Source organism: Plectropomus leopardus, chromosome 23 (assembly GCF_008729295.1).
Source record: "Plectropomus leopardus isolate mb chromosome 23, YSFRI_Pleo_2.0, whole genome shotgun sequence".
In the NCBI taxonomy this organism is placed as follows: domain Eukaryota; kingdom Metazoa; phylum Chordata; class Actinopteri; order Perciformes; family Serranidae; genus Plectropomus; species Plectropomus leopardus.
The window spans coordinates 7018947-7038133 of record NC_056485.1 but is presented as its reverse complement, the minus strand read 5'-3'; the positions used below and the strand labels follow the sequence as shown (position 1 = coordinate 7038133).

General features: G+C 39.3%; 1 protein-coding gene across 1 annotated transcript in view; it reads right to left on the bottom strand.

The window, feature by feature from the left end:
- Nucleotides 1–19187, bottom strand: part of dnah2 (dynein, axonemal, heavy chain 2) — a 72619-nt gene that overhangs the window by 47537 nt on the left and 5895 nt on the right. The window contains exons 6-27 of the mRNA XM_042512065.1: nt 18760–18889; nt 17554–17736; nt 17133–17347; nt 16797–16943; nt 15960–16116; nt 15466–15575; nt 14826–14955; nt 12717–12905; nt 11886–12030; nt 11419–11611; nt 10899–11099; nt 9599–9755; nt 8928–9102; nt 8025–8188; nt 7456–7617; nt 6898–7001; nt 4402–4558; nt 3508–3590; nt 2325–2505; nt 1499–1637; nt 987–1219; nt 121–210 (exon numbers count right to left, since the gene is read on the bottom strand). Coding sequence (XP_042367999.1) covers nt 121–210; nt 987–1219; nt 1499–1637; nt 2325–2505; nt 3508–3590; nt 4402–4558; nt 6898–7001; nt 7456–7617; nt 8025–8188; nt 8928–9102; nt 9599–9755; nt 10899–11099; nt 11419–11611; nt 11886–12030; nt 12717–12905; nt 14826–14955; nt 15466–15575; nt 15960–16116; nt 16797–16943; nt 17133–17347; nt 17554–17736; nt 18760–18889 — 3445 coding nt within the window. The remainder of the gene's footprint in view (nt 1–120; nt 211–986; nt 1220–1498; nt 1638–2324; nt 2506–3507; nt 3591–4401; nt 4559–6897; nt 7002–7455; nt 7618–8024; nt 8189–8927; nt 9103–9598; nt 9756–10898; nt 11100–11418; nt 11612–11885; nt 12031–12716; nt 12906–14825; nt 14956–15465; nt 15576–15959; nt 16117–16796; nt 16944–17132; nt 17348–17553; nt 17737–18759; nt 18890–19187) is intronic.

Sequence of the window (19187 nt, the reverse complement as noted above, 5' to 3'; positions counted from 1 at the left end):
ACAAAGCATATCAGTGCTTAAATTCTCCACCGTCACCCTCTGTACTGTATTCATGAACACAAATGACGACATATCAACATAACACTCTGAACACCGTGATCATAATCATCACTGCGGTACCTCCACAGGTCTGTCCAGATGCACTGTCTCGTAGAATGTAACAAACTCCCCGTCAGCGGAGAACATCCCAGTGGCTTGGAATTTAGTGGCCTAAAGAAGAAAACACATACACAGTAACAGCTCTCTGTGCCTACTGGTCCAATTCTGTATAATGTGAAAAAATTGTTTTGTTGTCCAGGTTTTGGAGCTGCTTCATCCTGGAAATTTGACATAAATAACAGTAATGCTGAAACCAGGTAATACATTTAGCAAAAAGTAACCTTATCAATGTAGATGCTTTCGCAGAGAAATCCCAACAACTAAGACTTAAAAGAACAAAAAGAAAGAAATACCACTTGGCACAAGGTTCGGTTTGAATAGGTGTTTCTGCAGAGTAGTATGCTTTGATATCTGTTAATGAGGTCTGATGGTGCACCAATGGAGAGTGCACTTGATTGTGTCTTGTTTGAAGACACTGACACTTTATAAAAAAGCTACGTAACAAATGAACCTGCTGTGTGTATCATATTCTTTTGCCCCAATAACCTTACCGAACTTTGATTGAATATTTACTTTGAAAGTATCCTCCTGATGCACATGACATACCTAACCAACAGTAATACTGACATTATTAAAGCATTACAAATATGCTTTCAAGGCTTAATAATTTCCATAAACAAAACATTACATATCTGGCATATAAGCTTTCCTATATTTTTGTGTCCCATCATATCCCTTTAGTGGAGGAGTGCATGAATGAATCTGTTGTAGCAAGTATAGCTTAAAGAAACATAGATCTAATCTCAACTAAATAGCCTTCAATTATTCTTTTGCAGTCTTAAGTATTGCCGCGCTGGCCACTGAGCGTATGTTGATTTTATAATTACTTTTATGCTCTCTGCCTTTTCAATACACAGGCTCCTGATGTTGTCAAAACACTTTTTCAGATGGGGTTGCATGGCTTCTGGGTTCTGTGACTGGCCCAGGATCTCCAGCACATCATCATTGGACAGGAAGTAAAATCTCGGGAAGATCTGCCTCTTGGTCTCCAGGTACATGTCAAGGGCCTTCTGTATATCCTCCAGCTTTGCACTCATCTCTGTCAGCTTCTCAGGCAAGCCTGAAAGACAGAAGAGACACGGTTTGAAGACTTTTTGCTTTAGTCCTAAAGAAGTCTCTTTGGGCCAGTGTCTTATCACAAGTTTGTTTTTTTTACCTCACTAAAATCCTTCCTAAATGTTCTTTATCAAGTATAAGAGGCTGCAAATTCATGAAATCTGATTCAAAACATTTTTTTATTTCTATGACATGAGGACAGAGGAAAATCTGATGATGTGACTCCATGTACAGTTGTGATAACAGCATGTTCTTCATAGAAACATGAAGTATGTTGTCATACCGGGGTGATGCGTTCCCTTTAAGGCGTTGTTGTCCTCGTGGAGTCTGCCCATGATGGTCTTCCAACTAGAACTAATGTCTTCAAACTCTTTGCACTCACAAGGCAGCTGCTCTCTGATGTCCTTTCCTTGAAAAATGTTCTAGAGGGAGAAAAGAAAATGGAAAGTGACAGATATATATTGCATTGTGAAGAGATGTTAATTATCCATGACACCGAAAAAAAGGTGATGTATGATAAATTGACGACAGTGAGAAAACAGTGGTGAGAAAAACAAAAAACACCGGGTGATACTTTATTCAATGCATCAGCTTTTCAGCCCTTCCTGATGGGTATGCTCCTATTTTAATCAGTCCACTACAGGTGGTGTACTAGTTTGCCCATGCTGGCACTAAATGCCTAAGTGCCTAATTGCGGTCCGAAGTGCATTTTTATGCTTCATGTCCATGTTCTGGTTAATGGTGTTTTGGGCTAGGAGCACTGGCAAAACACAGGTGACCTACACTCAGTATCATAGAAGCAGCTGCTGCTCTGCCAACATATAGCTCAAATGGCACCTCCTGTGCAGACACGGTGTTACGGTAAAAACCAACAACGTACTGCATCCAACAGTGGTTGCTCTGATGTGTGCCAAATGTGCATTAATAGAACTTACTGTATATTGTGCTAGAATCCAACAATTAATCATCAAGTCAACTGAAGTAAACTCAAACTCTCCAATAACAAAAGACCACAGCAGATAATAAATGTGTAAAAAAATGTCAACCATAACGCAAGGAATACTAATTTAAAATAATAATATGTACGCATGTCAGTGTGTTTCGCGTACCTCCAGATAAATCCACTGACGTTGCACAGTGAGGATCATCTCAATGACCTCCAGCACCTGAGACAGCTGCCGCTCCCAGCTGTCCACCTCCCGCTCAAAAGCTTTGACAAACCGAGAAGCCTTCATAGTGGACAGAATAACCATGTTGTCCTCTAGGGCCTGGAAAACCTCCTCTGTGCCTCTGGGAGAGACAAAAAGGGACAATTAAACTGCTGATGATTGCTTGATACAAATTCCCATGGCAACACATCTCCACAGAGTAAAAAGTCAGTGAAGTAAAGTCAGTGTGTGAAACTAAAGGAAGCCCTTGTTAACATGCATGATTATTATTTGATGAAGTCAAATAATGAATTAAAGAAAAAAAAAGACGGATAATCTGAGTTTGTGTAATGAGAATTAGTTTCCATTTGCAAAAATACTCTGAGTTGGACAAGGTGCTTTGTTATGTATTTTTCTTAATCAGCTTTCATCTAGGTTTATTGAAAACTTGGCAGACATCCCAAGTCATTAGTCTCATGTGATCTGCATACATGTCAGCATTCAATTACCAGTAAATTTATTTCTCTGACATTTCTGTTTAGTGTTGAGCTCTTTTTCATTTGCAGTTAATTTCTCAAAATGAATTAATCAAAATTTAATTTCTTTCATCCTTACTTTCCTCTCCCTTGCATTACAATCTCACTGTGTGTCTCTCTCTGTTGTGTTTACTGTGGGGCAGTGCCTGACTGTAGCCTTCTCTCCTCTGTCAAATCAGTGGCAGTGGCTTGAGCAGCTAATTAGATTGGGCCTGAGGTTTGACTCTATTCATTTTTATATGCAGCAGATGGCCTGGGTATTCCTGCTTTCACCAGCCAGGCTGTCATTTGCTTAACCCTGCTCTGCTCGCTCATTTTTGACGACAAACAAACACAGCATTTTTTTCTGTCTTTCACAACAAGGCTGTTAACAGACAGATCACTCTGATATCAGCATCACATATGCACTCTGCTATACAACCATGTTTTAAAGTCACTGCATTCATCTATACACAAACAAAGCAAAATTGAGACACAACAGGATGCCAGTTTTGATTAATACTGAGTTGTGGGATCTAATGATGCAGGTTAATAAGACATAATGAGGACACAAGTCTATGACCATAAGTTGTTAAGTTTAAGCCTCCACCAAACCCCGCCTTCCTCACCTCAGCCGATAGTGACCATCATTTTTGTAAGGTGCTATGTCCAGCATCGTCTCTTTCCATGTCTTGGTAATGTCCTCCAGACTCTAATATAGCAACCACACAGACTAATGTCAACAGCGAGAACACACCACTGAGAGGTGGCAACATCTCTATGAGCTTGCCAAACTGTAACTAGTTCTTTTTTTTTTCTTTCTATTTTCAAAAAAAGAGCAACGTATCATTAAACTTTGAATAAAACTTCGAATAACACTTTTCTGAAACCTTATGGAGTGATTCAAATTTTTTTTTATGATTAACATTTGTATTGTTTTTTTAACACTGTAACAGAGCATGGAAACAAAGAATGGTAAATTCACCACAGATTTCCAACCCACCCCCACCCCCAAAACAAACAAACCCCCTTAAACATTCACCACCAACTGCTGATCCTTCTTCGGTTGCTAATAGGAGTAATTCAATCTTAAAAATCTGACATTTTGATTACTTCTTTGGGCGAGAAAATCTCAAATAAATCCCATCACATGACTACACCTTTCAGGCTCCCCTTAACTCACAGAGTGTGCCTGGAAAGCTGTCCCAGTTTGAAATTGCTGTCATAGTAAATCAACTGCTAATGAAATGCAGATTGTGAGTGCAAACTGAATGAAAGCAAATTTGCACTGTGCTTCTGTGTGCATAAATCTGGTCCACAAACTGCACTGATATAACCCCTGTGAGTGCTGAGGTGCATGGTAAAAAGGTGGAGAGGGGCTGGGGCAAGATTGATGTTGACAAAGGTTGAGAGGCAGACACTTATGCTCCATGAGCTGGCAGTGCTACCCTAAAACAGCAGGTCTAAAAGCAGGTTGAAAGGAGCCACTGAACATAAATCTAGACAAGAGGAAGAGACTGGACCTGTTCAATGGAGAGTTCCTTGCTGGCGGCTCCAGAAATGTCACAGATCTTGTCGGTATACTTGTCAAGGCCAAGTGATATGATCTTCTCAAGGGTGAATTCAGAGCTGGTTTGGTCAAAAGAGCACTGCAGCTCTTGACAGATCTGCTTCCAGTGCCTGAAAGAAAGGTGGCATTGGAAAATTGGTTTGTCTTAGTCTCACATTGTCCAGTAAGTCAGCTGAAGAGACACCATCCAGGTGGTTATTACCTAGTCAAGACAGCTTTATTTATATATTCTAAAATTAAAATTCATAAAAGGTGCTTTAAAAGGTGCTGCCAGCAGGAAAGCCATAAGAGAGTGTTTAAAAACAGCAATACCTACAGAATACGATGGGACTGTTATTATACATAACATCTTTCAGATGGAAAGGATTCTGTTTGCTTTAGACAGCAACAGGACAAGTTCTTAAAAAGATGGGGAAGTTTCATGGAGTAAATTAAACCTGTACGTTCTTAATTTATTATAAGTATTTTTATTTTAAGTTTAAGTTTGTATTTATTTATTTCAAATACCTTTTTATTTGAATAGTTCTATTTATCAAGTTTGTTTTTCCCCTTTTTGAAATTTGTTCTTCTAGGTTCATATCTGTACTCTGTATTATTATTAACTGGCCCTTTTGGGGTTCTGTATTATTTTACTTGAATTCACTATTGTAGCATCTCTAAATGTAACTGTGATTTTACAGACAGAAAGCTTGGAGAGACGACGCTACTAAGCCCTATGAGGACTATCTATTTGGAGTCATTAGTCAACAGAGGTCACAACATATTAAAAAATAGTTACTACTTGCAAATGTTTCAATATACATCATCTGGTAATCCTGTACATGCTGGCAAAGTTAACGCTAAACTTTCATAATACTAAAACTTGATATTTATTGTATATATACTTTTTATATTCATGAGATACTACATAACTACATTATAACCTCACATGATGTTTGACAGCATCTGGGAATGCAGGACTGACCTCCTTACTGCTGACTGAATAACATATTTGTCACTAGTATCAGTAATGTACTACAGTGAATGTCTAGTGTGTGCTTCTCCTGCCTAAAAAAGTATATTTGGGGTATTTGTGGATTGCCTCGGTATAAATAGAGAGATATCTGGGCATGACAGATGTATCACTGTGCTCTGAGCTCTGCACAGGAACATCATTAGCACACTGACTGACACAACAGACAGCTGGCACTGTGAGAAGAGGGATGGAGGGTGAAATAGAAAGGGAGGATACGGAGCAGAGTCTGTGCCAACTATCACCCTCTGGCAGTTGTCTTCCTTTCAAATTGCAGCAACAGTGCTTTCATTCAGTGGAGGCAACTTAGTTATTAACCACAAAGTGAATAAACCCCCTTTTAAACCTTGCCCTCTCTCTCTATGTTTCTTTTCCATTACCAACTACCATAACAGTCAGTGTGCTGAACACAGGATGTGTTTTGCGTCTTTTTCTTTTTGTCTTCGTTTCGTATTAAATGGCAGAAGGCACAAAGACAAGATAGGATGCTGTTTCTGATAAAGAGAGTTTGCAGGCAGCCTGTGTGTATTCAAATGTGGCACCACTTTACCAGATGGTGGACAGAATGCAGCAAAAATCTCTCTCCTGCAGGAATGGAGCTACTGACATTGATAAAGGGAAACTAGACTGAGAGGAAGACCTTGAATAGAGGGAAGGAGAACACCAGGCTTATTCTGCACAAATGGAAGAACCCAAATAGGCCTGAGTTTACAGAATGGCTTAAGCTCATGACAGAGACTGCTGTCTTTGACAATATGACTGCCAGGGTAAATAATGTCCTGAGCAAGACTAGCCAAACATGGCAAATTTTTCAGGCTCACATAAGAGGAGCAACACTTTGAAAGGGTAGCAGGGTACTAGAGAATGATATGTTTATGTATGTATGTATACACTGTATTGTGTATGCATGTATACATGTTTATTTCTAAGAACGATTAGGGGACCAGTGTGGGTTTTCTGTGGCTGACTTTTAAATGGAGTGTTTTTTCCTTTCATTTTGGTTTGTTTAATGCAGTTTGATTGCATTTTATTCTTTTCTTGACTGTGGATCCATGTGTATCTGTATTATCTGTATTTTTGTATAAAGTCTATAAACTCAATATGTTAAAATTAATGTGTTAATATTAATAACAACTACAAAAAACGAAGGCAGCAGAACAAACTTTAGGGAGAGCATGCTGAACTAACAACAGTGATAAGCTTATTCTACTTAACTTAGCAACATGGTTAATGTCCATCCTTTTATTGAAAGCTGTCATTCCCTATAAATCAAACTAAGCATACATAAACTTCTGTTTAACTATTGAACAGGAGTGTTTATTCATGCTCCTGCCATGACTTGTAAATTACTGCAAGACAATATTCCCTAAGATCTACTGAAATGACAAGTGTTACATACAAAGTAATATGTATAGACACTTTGCTTCCAGGTAATACCTGTCTCTCATGGCTGGGTTCCTCAGATCGGCAATGAGAGGGATGATCCGCTTGAACTGGTCAATCTTGTTCTTGGAGAAATATACAATGTCCCAATCCTTATCCTGCAATGAGACAAACATCAGATTCTTATTATTGTGTGATAAAATATAGGGGCAGCTCAGGGATTTATTTTTTGGGAAGATGTGCATTTTGTGACAATAGCACCAGATTTTGTGTATCCAAAGGGAAGGTACTGTAAAATGCATTTTGGGCAGACTATGTGGGTCTCAAGCTAAAATTACTTCTATTGATGTCCCCCAAGAGTCTGCAAACGTGTCTATTATAAAAACACAATGTTTTTCTTTGTACTTTCTACCGAAACCATGAACACAGCAAGGATTCAAGATAGTACAGTACCAATTAAATGGACTGTGTTGGCATTAATGTGCAATTTATATGTATGAAACAAAATCTAAAGTGACACAGGTCATTTATTTTAGCTAAACAGTGACACACTTTACACTTTAGCAAGACACCAAAATCGGCTGCTATTAAATGAGCCCTGTGTGAACTGACCTTTAGTTCTCTCTGGAGTTTGTGCAGTTTTTTGAACAATTCCTGTGCTGTGCTCTCCATGCTCTCCGTCCGCAGCGTGGCAAACTGACCAACCTTCCAGATGTCCCAGTTGGCATTCCACTCCTGTGTGATCTCCCAGACCTGCTGCAGGTGGTCTATGTCCTGTACAAAACACACACACACACACACACACACACACACACACACACAAACAAAGATTAGAGCAAACAAAAGCTCCATCATGAAATGTGCCTTGCATTACTATTAGAAGGTTAGCATTTACAACAAAAACTATTCACTTAAAATCTATATCAACATCCTGGGCATGAATTTACATTTGTTTCATGTCAACAAATCTCTGTCAACACCATATACTGGCAAATACATGTAAAACTGTCCCCAAAATGCTTAAAAACTACTTGCTTCATTCCAACATGCTGAGCCAGTTTATTATAACCAAAATTCCAAAAGTAACACTCTCTGAATAATCTGCTCATTATGTTGGAGTATGTACAATTTATGGCAAGACAACAGTATGTTTGGACTACGAGCCCAGTGTTAAGTCTGACCTTCTCCAACGTCCGAATGCTTTTGGAGGGCGGCTGTTCTATCTTGAAGAAGCCCAGCCCGCTAATGATGGTGCTCTCTTCCTGTTTTAAGGCCTCCAGTTGGCTGTGATGCTCTGCTATTTGGTTTAAGGCCAACTCAGTGCTCAGTGCACTGTTAAATGGACCTGGACATACACATGCAAAAGTGTAGGGAGATGCAAAGAGAGATGTGAAAAAAGCGTAAAATTAACATACACATCCATATGTCCAAACACAAAAGCACAAAAATGGGCAGACATTCTATACAGTGCTTACTGTATCCCAGTAGTAAGCAAAATTACACACACATTTGTGTATACTGTGAAATAATCACCCTGATCAGGGTCCCCTAAGGCAAGTTAGAACAAGTTATTTAATGACCCATGGAATGAAGTTTAAGACCAGTTTTCTAAAATCCAAAATTGAAGAATTTTATTTTTCCCAAATGTTTCCTATGACAAAAATGAATTTATTGCCTTTTAAGTTTTTTTTAAAGATTCGCAGGAACGCTGGCCAACTGACAACTCTGTCATCCAGGAAACAAAATGTAGCAAATGTAAGAATAAAAAATGCATTTCTCCCAACTCACTCAGGCTGGTGTAAGCTTTGAGAAACTGGAGATTTGTTAACCTTTAAAGATTTAGTTACAAGGTTGCTATCTGTAATATCTAGTCATGTATTAAATTTGCTACATAAGGACAAAAATGAATTCCCACCTCCTGTTTTGAATGTATAAACCATTACTGAAAACTGAATTTCCAAAAATAATAACTCATGGTCAGACACAAACAGAGAAAGCCACAGTGAGGTGTGCATGAGTGTACAAGGTCATAATATAGTACATGAGTGTGTGAAAGAGAGAGGAAGAGAGAGAGTGTGTGTGACCTGTGCTGTTGAACTCCTGCAAAGTGGTCTGGATCTTCTTCTTGAACTCCTCAGAGGAGAGGACGAGGCTGTTCTTAAATTTCTCCTTGTGCCTCTGCAGCATGATGTCACTGTCAATCAACACCTGCTGGAACCACACCCACTCCCCGTTCAGGACCTCACGTAGATCCTGCACCTGTACCAAGGGGCATGATTGCAAAAGATTTTAAGAAGATGTCTGTTCATGTGTAGAAATGTAGTACATATGACTACAAGTGTCTGTATTCTTCAGACAACCTAAATGTAGGCAAAAATCCTTCACATTTAATTTATTTACTTCAGAGAAGGTGAACAATGTTGGTCTTGATAACACGAGATACATTTATGTTTAAAAAAAGTCTGTTATGTCCAGTCTTACTAAATCAACCTATCTCTCTGCATACCATAGCATCACTGCAAAAATCAAAGCACAAATTATGATGGGTATTTTACTTGGTACATCATAAATAATTTAAAACTGCTATAGTAGTCACTTTCTCCAACTAAATGAATGTTTGAGAAACCTGAGAGTCAGTCACTGTTATACACTGTTAATACACAAACAAAGCCACAGTATGTGTGTTTGTGTATGTACAGTCCTGTATCAGGTTCATTTGTGAATATATTTGTTTATTAATGAGCGAGGTGCTTACAGTCTGTTCCACTGGGACCTCATATTTGTCCAGGATAGCAAACTGTTCATGGATGAGAGGAATCTGAGCTTCTGTTTTGGCCAAATCGCCCTGTAGCGTCTCCAAGAGCTTCAGGCTCTTACCGAGCTCTGCCAGTGTCTGGGGAGGCTGTTTTAGCCTAAACACAACATATAAACAAACACAACAAAGAGTCGCACCACCTTTAGGACACGGCATATTTCAACTGTTTACGGAATCAAAATCTGTTTCCTTTACTTTCAAACCTCTTCTTCCCTTCATCATCCTGCAATGGCTGAAAATATCAGGATGAGTTTACGCAATCATTATTTTTCATCTGAATTCACCTTGTTAGTCCATCGCAGAAAAAGAGCAGGAGCCCCAACTAGTGTGTATACTGTGTGGAAAATTGTGTTTGGTATGTCCTGAACAGCAAACACCTGAATTTCCTGGTAATCTTTCACAAAAGTTACAATCCAAATACAGTAGGTTGCCCACTGTACCTAAAACAACATGAGCCCTTTTACAATTAGTGTACATACATAAGGCCTTTGCACACTCTGTCCATTTTTCTTTGTCTGAAATTATTGCACGTCTAAAAATAATACAGCCTCATGTTATGACTCCAAAACGTTGTCAAAATGTTTAGAACATGTTTGATTTTCTGTGTTTTGCGCATCCATCAAAAGCCTTAAAAGAGTTGTAAATCAGTGAAGAAAATGTGTCAGTAGGAAACATCTGCAACAAAAGAGAGGAGTAGATCGCATAATATCCCTTCATAACTCACATGACTCACCTTTGACAGGTCAGATATTAACATTCAGGTGAATGATAATGACAAGGAGAATGAGGACCACACAAAGACAGTGAAAGATAACATGTGGAGACAGAAAGTAGGACAGCTCAGTCCCTTCATGCAGCTGCGTTGCCAAATGCAAGACAAAGGGAGAAAGTGGTGAAAGCCAGGGAGGAGAAGTGAGGGAGCAACTATGTCTTTACATTTTGTTTTATACTGCAAAACTTTTGCAATCAACAGAACAATTAAAGGCATAGGATTCAATGTAAAATGTTTTTTTTTTTTGGATGATGGAATAAAAAATGCATCAAAAAGAACAGACTGTGTGTGCACAAAAGCGTGTACTGTACATACCATAGACACATCCATTATCATGTAGTCTCACCCCTGCCAGGGACCATTGCTAGATCTCTATATCTCAATGACTGTCATCTATACTGTTTGAAAAAAATAAATACATAAATAAAAATGCCCTCTAAAATAAAGTCCCTTCACATGGCTCCTCACCTGTTAGCATTGTCTTGCAGGCAGGCATGAAGGTCTTTAAGGCGGGTGCTAGCCATGTGGCTGAGCAACTGAGTGAACTTGGTTTGCCACTCACTGCAGAGCTGCGTCAAGGAGGACTTGAGGGGTGAACAGTCCAGCACGACAAACCAGATGTTCACTACAGTCTCTTCCTGTTGAACATTGTATGCCTTTTCTGTGTACCTGTTGGTGAGACAGAGAAGGGACATGAAATGCATGCTTCATTGCAATACACAATAACTTTTACAGAATGTCATATGACAAAGTGAAACAACTATTCAGTTAGGAAATGGAAACAAAGAAACGCAATCAAGCCTCTTTGGCACTAATGGCATGGGAAAGCAGTTGATAGCCTATTTTTTAGAGGGTTTACCCATGTTTAAAAAACCTGTGTGCGTGTACTAATTTGAATGGAAAAGGTTGCATTCAAAGGTTCATACTGACTTCCAAAACAGACCAAATCAAGAATGATGTTTAGAAATTAGTTTTCATTGCATAGTACCTGTGTATATCTGCATCAAATGTAGTGACTGGTGGGTTTAGTCTCTGGTAGCGTTGTATAAAGGAGTCCTGATTGTTCTCCCAGATATCTCTGTATCTATCCCAGGTCTTCAGATAGGCCTGCAGGTGGCTGGCATTTGTTGTCATCCCTGTGGCCACTGCAGCCTGAATTTTTCTTATCTCCTCATCTTGCTCTGAAGGATCAAAGAGGACCAGGGTGACACCAGGAGCAAGAGCAGAATCACACATAGACATAATCACAGATACATGCATATACATCTGTTTGTCATCACTGTCTGTATCCATAATTTCCAAGGATTTTAGATATGCATCAGATCTATATTCAATCAGCACCCAGAAAAAAAAAACAGATTGGATGTGCACACTGGTACTATTTATTGCAAAATGTAGATTCCCTGATAAAAAAGTTGTACGAACTTGTTTTTAAAAAAAATATATATTTCCAACCTATTTTGATGTGTATGGGATTCCCCTGGGACGGTTTGCAGGAGAAAACGTCTGGCAGTCGTTTAAATTCTGAGATGGTGTTGATGAGCTGAGGCAAAATGTTCACAATCTGAGCAAGCTTTCCAAGAGTCGGGGAGAACTCGAGCTGTCAAAACAGAGACAAGCGAGCGCATGCACACGCACACGCACACGCACGCGCGCGCGCGCACACACACACACACACACACACACACACACACAGACAAACACACAGACACCTTCTTTTAACCAAGATAACAAATTGCCACCTGATAAATTATGAATTGAACAGAACTGCAGTCAGAGCAATTTATATAACTGTGTATGAGTGAGTGTTAAAAGCAAGTATGCACAAAAAAAAAAGAACACAAATACAAGAAAGCTATAACACTGCAGAAGAACTTTTCTGTTAGGACTGTGACATGTTACACTAAACAAACTGAAACTGAGTTGTATGCTCTAATTGCATCGCTGGGTAGCAGACCAGAGGAGGACAAGACAATGGTCCTCATAATGCTGTTCAAGTGAGGCTATATAGCAAGTGAGACTACCTTTTAGTATGGGTGTTTATCTGTCACACAACAAGAGAATCTCAATATGACTCAAGAATGGGAGCAGCACTTAAACTAGCAGCACAATGAGATGATGGATGACTGACTGACTATTTCTATATATCCTGCATTAATAAGTATATGCCATACAATTTTGCCTTCCGTGCAGGCTGGTATATGGGGGCAAATCCTAACACATCTATCATCATTTTATGAACTCATTATTACATGACCCAGTTGGATTAAGAGGGATTTATGGTACCTTTGGTGTGCTTTGGGGTGTTGCTTGGCGCAATGCTACCAGGACTTTGAACAAGGGATTTGGCGATGTCTTGCTGTCTCCATTGATGGCCCTGGATAGCTTCTTCATGGAGCTCTTGATGTTGCTCCTAAGAGCTTCCTCTACCATGTGATCCACCTTCTCTGTGTAGGTCACCCAGTGCTCCTGGACCTTTAACATGGTTTAAAAAAAAAGTAGGTTGCACCTAGGTTGCATGCTCATGCTGATTTCTGCCAAATATCACAAGCTGACTTTTGTGTTTTGGCTGGACTGCAGCAGGCAGTTGCAGCGCTACACATGGGTTTTCCTGTGATTGAATGAGAGAGTTGAAAAGTTGCACCATTGGTCTGTGTGACTAACGATATGACCTAGCTGTTTCCCTATTGGCCATGTTTCTTTCAACGTAAATAGATGCGCACACGGAGGACAAGCAGACAGTCTGTGTTTCTGTCTTGTTATTCCTCATTCTCTGCAAGCAGTGTAACAAGGCGGCTTGGTGGTAAAATAGCAAGCTAGACAGCTAACGAGCCATCCGTGGTCTATGTTATGTAAGAGAGAGGATCACCTCATCAGTTTGTTTGAGGAACAGCCGTGTCTAGAACACACTAGCCTACATTTATTTAGACATAATTAACTGTCACACTGTCTGAACAGGTGCCGCTGTTGTTATAAAGAGAGGAAGAAAATCAGACACTGACTGAAACTGAAGTGAATATTACGTTTTACAGTGTTGGATTGGATGCCGCTGCAAAGACAGAGTTCTATGTTTGTTAATCAGCGGCAAGAAGGCGATTCACAAACTATCAGTATCAGTGGAGCTTGGCTCTGATAGCGACCCAAGGCAGTGCAGCTTCCGCCCGTCACACGAGGACGTTCATCCACGGGTCCGAGCGGAGCTGTAGAGGGAGGATGTGTTAATGATCAGCGGGTACAGCTCCAGAGAAAGCTGCTCCCCTCCACTGTGTCACTGTGTCTAACATTAAGTGTATTGTTCTGCATTTTAATATATATTTCAGGGTTGCCAACTCTGCTGGCGGTGGAAAGTGACTTCTTTAGACCTCTACATACTACTTTGTTTTAGTTTCAGGTTTAGTCTAGACTTTGGATGGAATTATTTAGAAACACCAGGACGAATCACTCAGTGTTTCAACCAGCCACGCATGCTGAGCTCTCATTTTTCATCACCAGGGGCAGATGTAGTGATTTGGGGGCCTGGGGCTGCAGGCACATTGCCTTATTTTCAACTTTTAAATTTAATATGAAATCTTCCTATAATATGTCTTCAGTTTACTCAATGATAGTAAAGAAGTCCCTGAAGGAAGAAGGTTGGCAACCACTGTACACGGTCCAGCAAATGGACATGTACAAACATCCACCCAAAGTTGAAGTAATTTTCTTAATTTTCTAAATTAATGAATATTACATACATTGAAAAGCATTGTATTTTATGTCTCCATCAGCTGGTGGGTATACAGTATACATAATATGATGTTCATTCCACTACAGAGGAGATTTGAGAGCACTAAAATTAGGTGGGGGGGAAATTGGATATATCAGTATCAGTTACCAGCAAAATGAGCATCCCTGGTTGCACCTGTTTCAAATTAAAAATGCAAAAGGCTTAGTAAACTTGGCTCTCTATATTAAATGGAAGAAATCCAGCTTAATAAATACAGCTTCAGATTGCAATGTATGCTGTTGTGTTTTTGCAAAACTTTGTCCCAGACATGTTAAATTTAATTACTTTGAACATTTAAAAAACTGAAAACTAAGAAAACTAGTTTAACCAATAGTTAGAGAACTAATGTGCCCCAACACTATTTTATGCAGCAACCTTTGTACTGCTTTAAGGTTCATCTCCAGAGAAAGAGAACTACTGATCGCTTAAAATGCAGCATGTAGCAAACTAGCATGTAAAAAGTCTTGCTTTGTATCCTCTAAGCTTCTGCCTGAACCTAGCATACTTAAAGTATATCACATAAAGAAACAAATATAATACTCTAATAAATTTGCCAGATCACAATTTGCTAAAAGTGCAGGAAGATCACTGATGGAATGCTTCCAATGCTGAAAGTAAAACAAAGCACACACCTCAGGTCCATCATTAGAGAATATGTTGTAGATCCGGGTCATAATATTAGCAATTTCCTTGTGTGCTGAGTGTAGTATTTGGAGCTGGCTCTGCTGGTGAGCTTTCTGGTCATCCTCAAAGTCCAGGTTCCTAAGAATTACAACAGGAGAAACACCCAAGATGAGATCAACAAAGGAAACCCTTGTGCATCGCATCAGAGTGTCAAGAAGTGAAGGCGCTTCTTTAGTGAGCTGTCAGTGTGTGGTGACACTCGCCTGATAAATTATCCGTTCGTTTTCTAGACACCTAACTCTACATCTAAACTGAGGGAAAAGAGATTTCACTCAATGACGGCATACATAAAAGCCAGATACATAAAAGCCACACTTCACTTAGTACAAGAACACATGAATGAACAAATAAATAAGCGATATAAATAAGCAATAAGCAATGACGTGGGTAAATGAAAAACCACTTAACCCGCCATTTACTTTACATAATGAATATGCCTTTTAAATACATACCCATAAAAGTGAATGTATGAACTGTGTCATAAGAAGTGACTTAAAATATAAATATCTGCACACTTCATATGTATTTGTGCATCTACTGTATTTGACATCTCATGTAAAGAGGATGTAATCACATATCTGTTGTTACCTGTACACAGTCTTTTCATCCAGTTTAATCAGTAATGTTTTACTGATTTGGCGACAGAGATGGGCGATGGATAGATTGGATGATTTGTAACCGTCAACTATCGACTGGACCTGGAGTGAAAAGAAGACGAGAGACAAAAGAAGAGGAGCTTCTTAGTGGCTACAGTTGAAAGTAGTTTCCTGACTGAAATGAGAATAAGTTCCAGATCTCTTGAGGCTACTTTTTGTCCTGTCATCTTAAAAATGATTAATTAAGTTCTGTCACAAATGTGTCTTAAACAGGTAAACTGGAAACAACTTTTGCCAAACAAATATTTTAAGCCAGTCAGGGGACTTAATCCATACAACGCTCCATTAACCCACTTCTCTAACCTACAGGCTCTACTGCTGCCAGTGTGAATGTCAGAAAACAGAAAAAAACCAAACAGTTAAAACAGTAAGACTAAAACTGTACAAATGCCCATATCAGTTAGGGGTGAAGTGTGTGTTAAGAACCTTGTCCACATGAACGAGGCAGTCACGGATGAAGACGTTTGAAGCTCCTTTAGAACACCACAGGAGCTTGGTCAGCCCCGGCTCAATCTTCTTATCCATGAAACGAATTTGCTCCCGAAACAGACCCAGCTCATCAGGAGTCAGCATTCCAATGATCCTGATACACAAACACACAAATGCACAAACACACACACAAACACAAAATTAAATAAAAGTGTGTTCTGTTTACTAGGTGAGTATTACTTACAAGAGCACAATATAATATTTTCCAGTGTTGTATTGCTCCCATTTCTCAACATTTGACAACTGTTGTAGTGTTTTGGGAAATGTTGTAGTGCTCTGGTAAACAGGATTTTTTTTTCTGAAATGTTGTAGTGTTTTGGAAAATATTGTAGTGTTTCAGGAAATGTTATTTCGTTTTCTAAAATGTTGAAGTATTTTGAGAAATGTTGATTTGTTTTGGAAAATGTAGTGTTTTCTGAAATGTTTTGTTTTAAGAAATTCGGTGATGTTTTGAGAAATGTAATGCTTTGGGGAATGTTTTGTTTCTGAGATGTTGTGTTTTGGGAAATGTTGTTTTGTTTTCTGAAATGTTGTGTTTTGGGAAATACTGAGGGTTTTCTGAAATGTTGTTGTGTTTCGACCCTCAGGGCCACTGCAGACTTGGCTTCAAGAAAAACACACATCAGTAACTGTGGTAGGTGCAGTATTGTATCCCCCAGAAACTAAACTTGATGATTATGATATGTCCCTCACACACAGGGCCTCTGATATCAGAAATCATTGCTCAGTGTTACATGCATGTTTGTTCTCCTCTTGTCTGTGTATGTGTCACACCTGTTATAGTCTCTGATCAGCAGTAGTACTCTCTCCCTCAGGCCTCTAAGGTCCTCCCTGTCTTGGTGAATGTCACGCTCACTCTGGGGAATCTCAAACTTTAGTCGGTCCCAGTAGTGGATCTCAGAGAAGAGGTTCAACAGGTTTCTGGACAAAAAAAAAAAACAACAAAAAAACAATGAGCACATGTATGTGTCATGTATCCCTACACATGCATTTTTGACTTTGTGTTTGTTACAAGTATAAAGAAAATAGTATGTAAGACTCTGTGTAAATGTATACTTCAGTGTGAATGCCTTGTGGACCTTGTGTATAAATCCTGTTTTTGTCACCTACTTGTCAAAATTGACGTCAAGCTTGTTGGACTTGTCCTTGCAGCGCACCATGAGAGGCTGTTCCAGTCTCTTGAGGTACTGTCCTTCAAGGCTCTGGCTCCATTCGCTGAAGTTCCTCCTCACCATCTCATCCAAAGCTTGAACTGTCTGGCCATGGTCGAAAACGAGCTGCTTGCAGCTGTACGTTTCAGGCATGAAGTGGGCCTTCTGGAGCAACTGGGGAGGAAGAAACGGGGGAAAATGAGGAAGTTGGGAGGGGTTCCACTAAGACATGAATTCTATCTTTTTACAGTCAACATATTAATATTCAACCCAAGCACAACCACTACACGTCTTCACTTAACACACTTCTTGTCAGATGGAGTAAAGTACCTGATGTGTATCGGGACTAAAAGGAAAACTGTGTAGTCTAATGGACTCACCTCCATGGGCCTCTCTAAGCGATGTTTGAGGGCCCTCGCCCAGTGGGCCTGACCTGCAAACCGGGGCATATGGTCAGGAGTGGACCCTGCCCTCTGGTTCAGCTGCTTGTTGACCATTTTAAGCTCCTTGCTCAAGATGTTGTACACTTCCTCCACCTTTTCTTCTGTGGTGCGCTTAATAGCCTTGGATGGAGGTAAATGAGTAAATTAGTTGTGCATGGGCTAAAAGAAGAGAGGAAGTTGAATGAAAGTTGAGTGGCATAGAGAGTAAGTAAGGAAGGAAGAGGAAATAGAGAATGAATGTTTGAGGATGAGCCTTGTGCTAAATGCAACTTATACTGAGACCTGAGACAAATCCTTGGTTTCTAAAATAGCTCTAAATATTAATAAACAAAGATACACTTTAAATCAATCCTAATATGGGAAGTATTTTTGCTCTCAGAGGGGGCAATTTTCTATGACCTTGGCAGTGGAATATTTACTTTGGTGTTGGTTAGCTGTAAAAATGTGCAGAGACCACAGGCCTCCAATAATGAAGTTAATATGTTGAAAGTAAGAGAATAAAGAGCAAATTCACTTTTCTTTTGCTGCTTTCAGAAGCCTTTCAGAAGTATTTTGACCTTTAAAAATGAGCAAAATCTTGCAATTTCTTTCAGTCACAGGGGAAAAAAGGTGATGAGCAACTTGGTAATAGGTCACAAATTGCAAGAAATTAGTAGATTAGATGATTATTTTAAAAAAGGCTAAGGAAAATGTCTAGGAGAAAAAAAAAAAGCTATAAAAAATATATTTCTCATGATCACAATTAAATGTTTCAATTTATGTTACAAAATCATTAAAGTTTGGCCAGCGTCATTTCTTGTTGTTGTTGGGTTTTTTGTTTTTTTCATTGTAACATTCTTTAACTTTCTTTCTTCTTTTTACATTTTTTTCAGGAACTTTTTTGTACGTATTACTTATTTCTTGAATTTTTGGGGGTAATTTCTGCTTTTGATGGTCATTGCCTTCCTCTGATGTTTTTGAAAGAAATTACAATGGTTTTTGAGAGGCTATTTTATTTATGCTTTTTATCACATTGTTTAATGTTTTCTATTTTTCTGTAAAGCACACTGAGTTTACCTTTGTATGAAGTGAAAACTGCCCTGCCTTGCCCTTGCCTTAATGTATCTGTGTTCGTGTGTGTGTTAGTGTTTGTGAGAGACACACCTCTCGAGTAGAGACAGGCCTAAAAATATCCAGAAGCCGAAGTCCTTCCTCTACTGTGTATATCGTCTTAAACACTGAATTGATCAGGTTCTGCATACTCATTTCTAGATCCTTCACCAGTGCACGAAACCTGTGTACACAGACACAACTCAGAACATATCCACACATAAAAAACACGCAGGCATGATGATCAGCATACATAAACACTAAAAGCACAATTAAATTGGAGCACATGTGTAACACTAACACATGTACAAACACAGAGACAGGCACAAAGCCAGCATAAGGGAAAATGCAATTTTATGCAGTTTTCTTCTGGCACAAGTCTATTTTCGCGGCTCCAAATCAAAATCTTTGTGTGGAGGTCAGAGTAGAGGCACAGCTGAGGTTTTTTGGGCGGCACTGTGAAATTTTGGTGTTCATTTTGG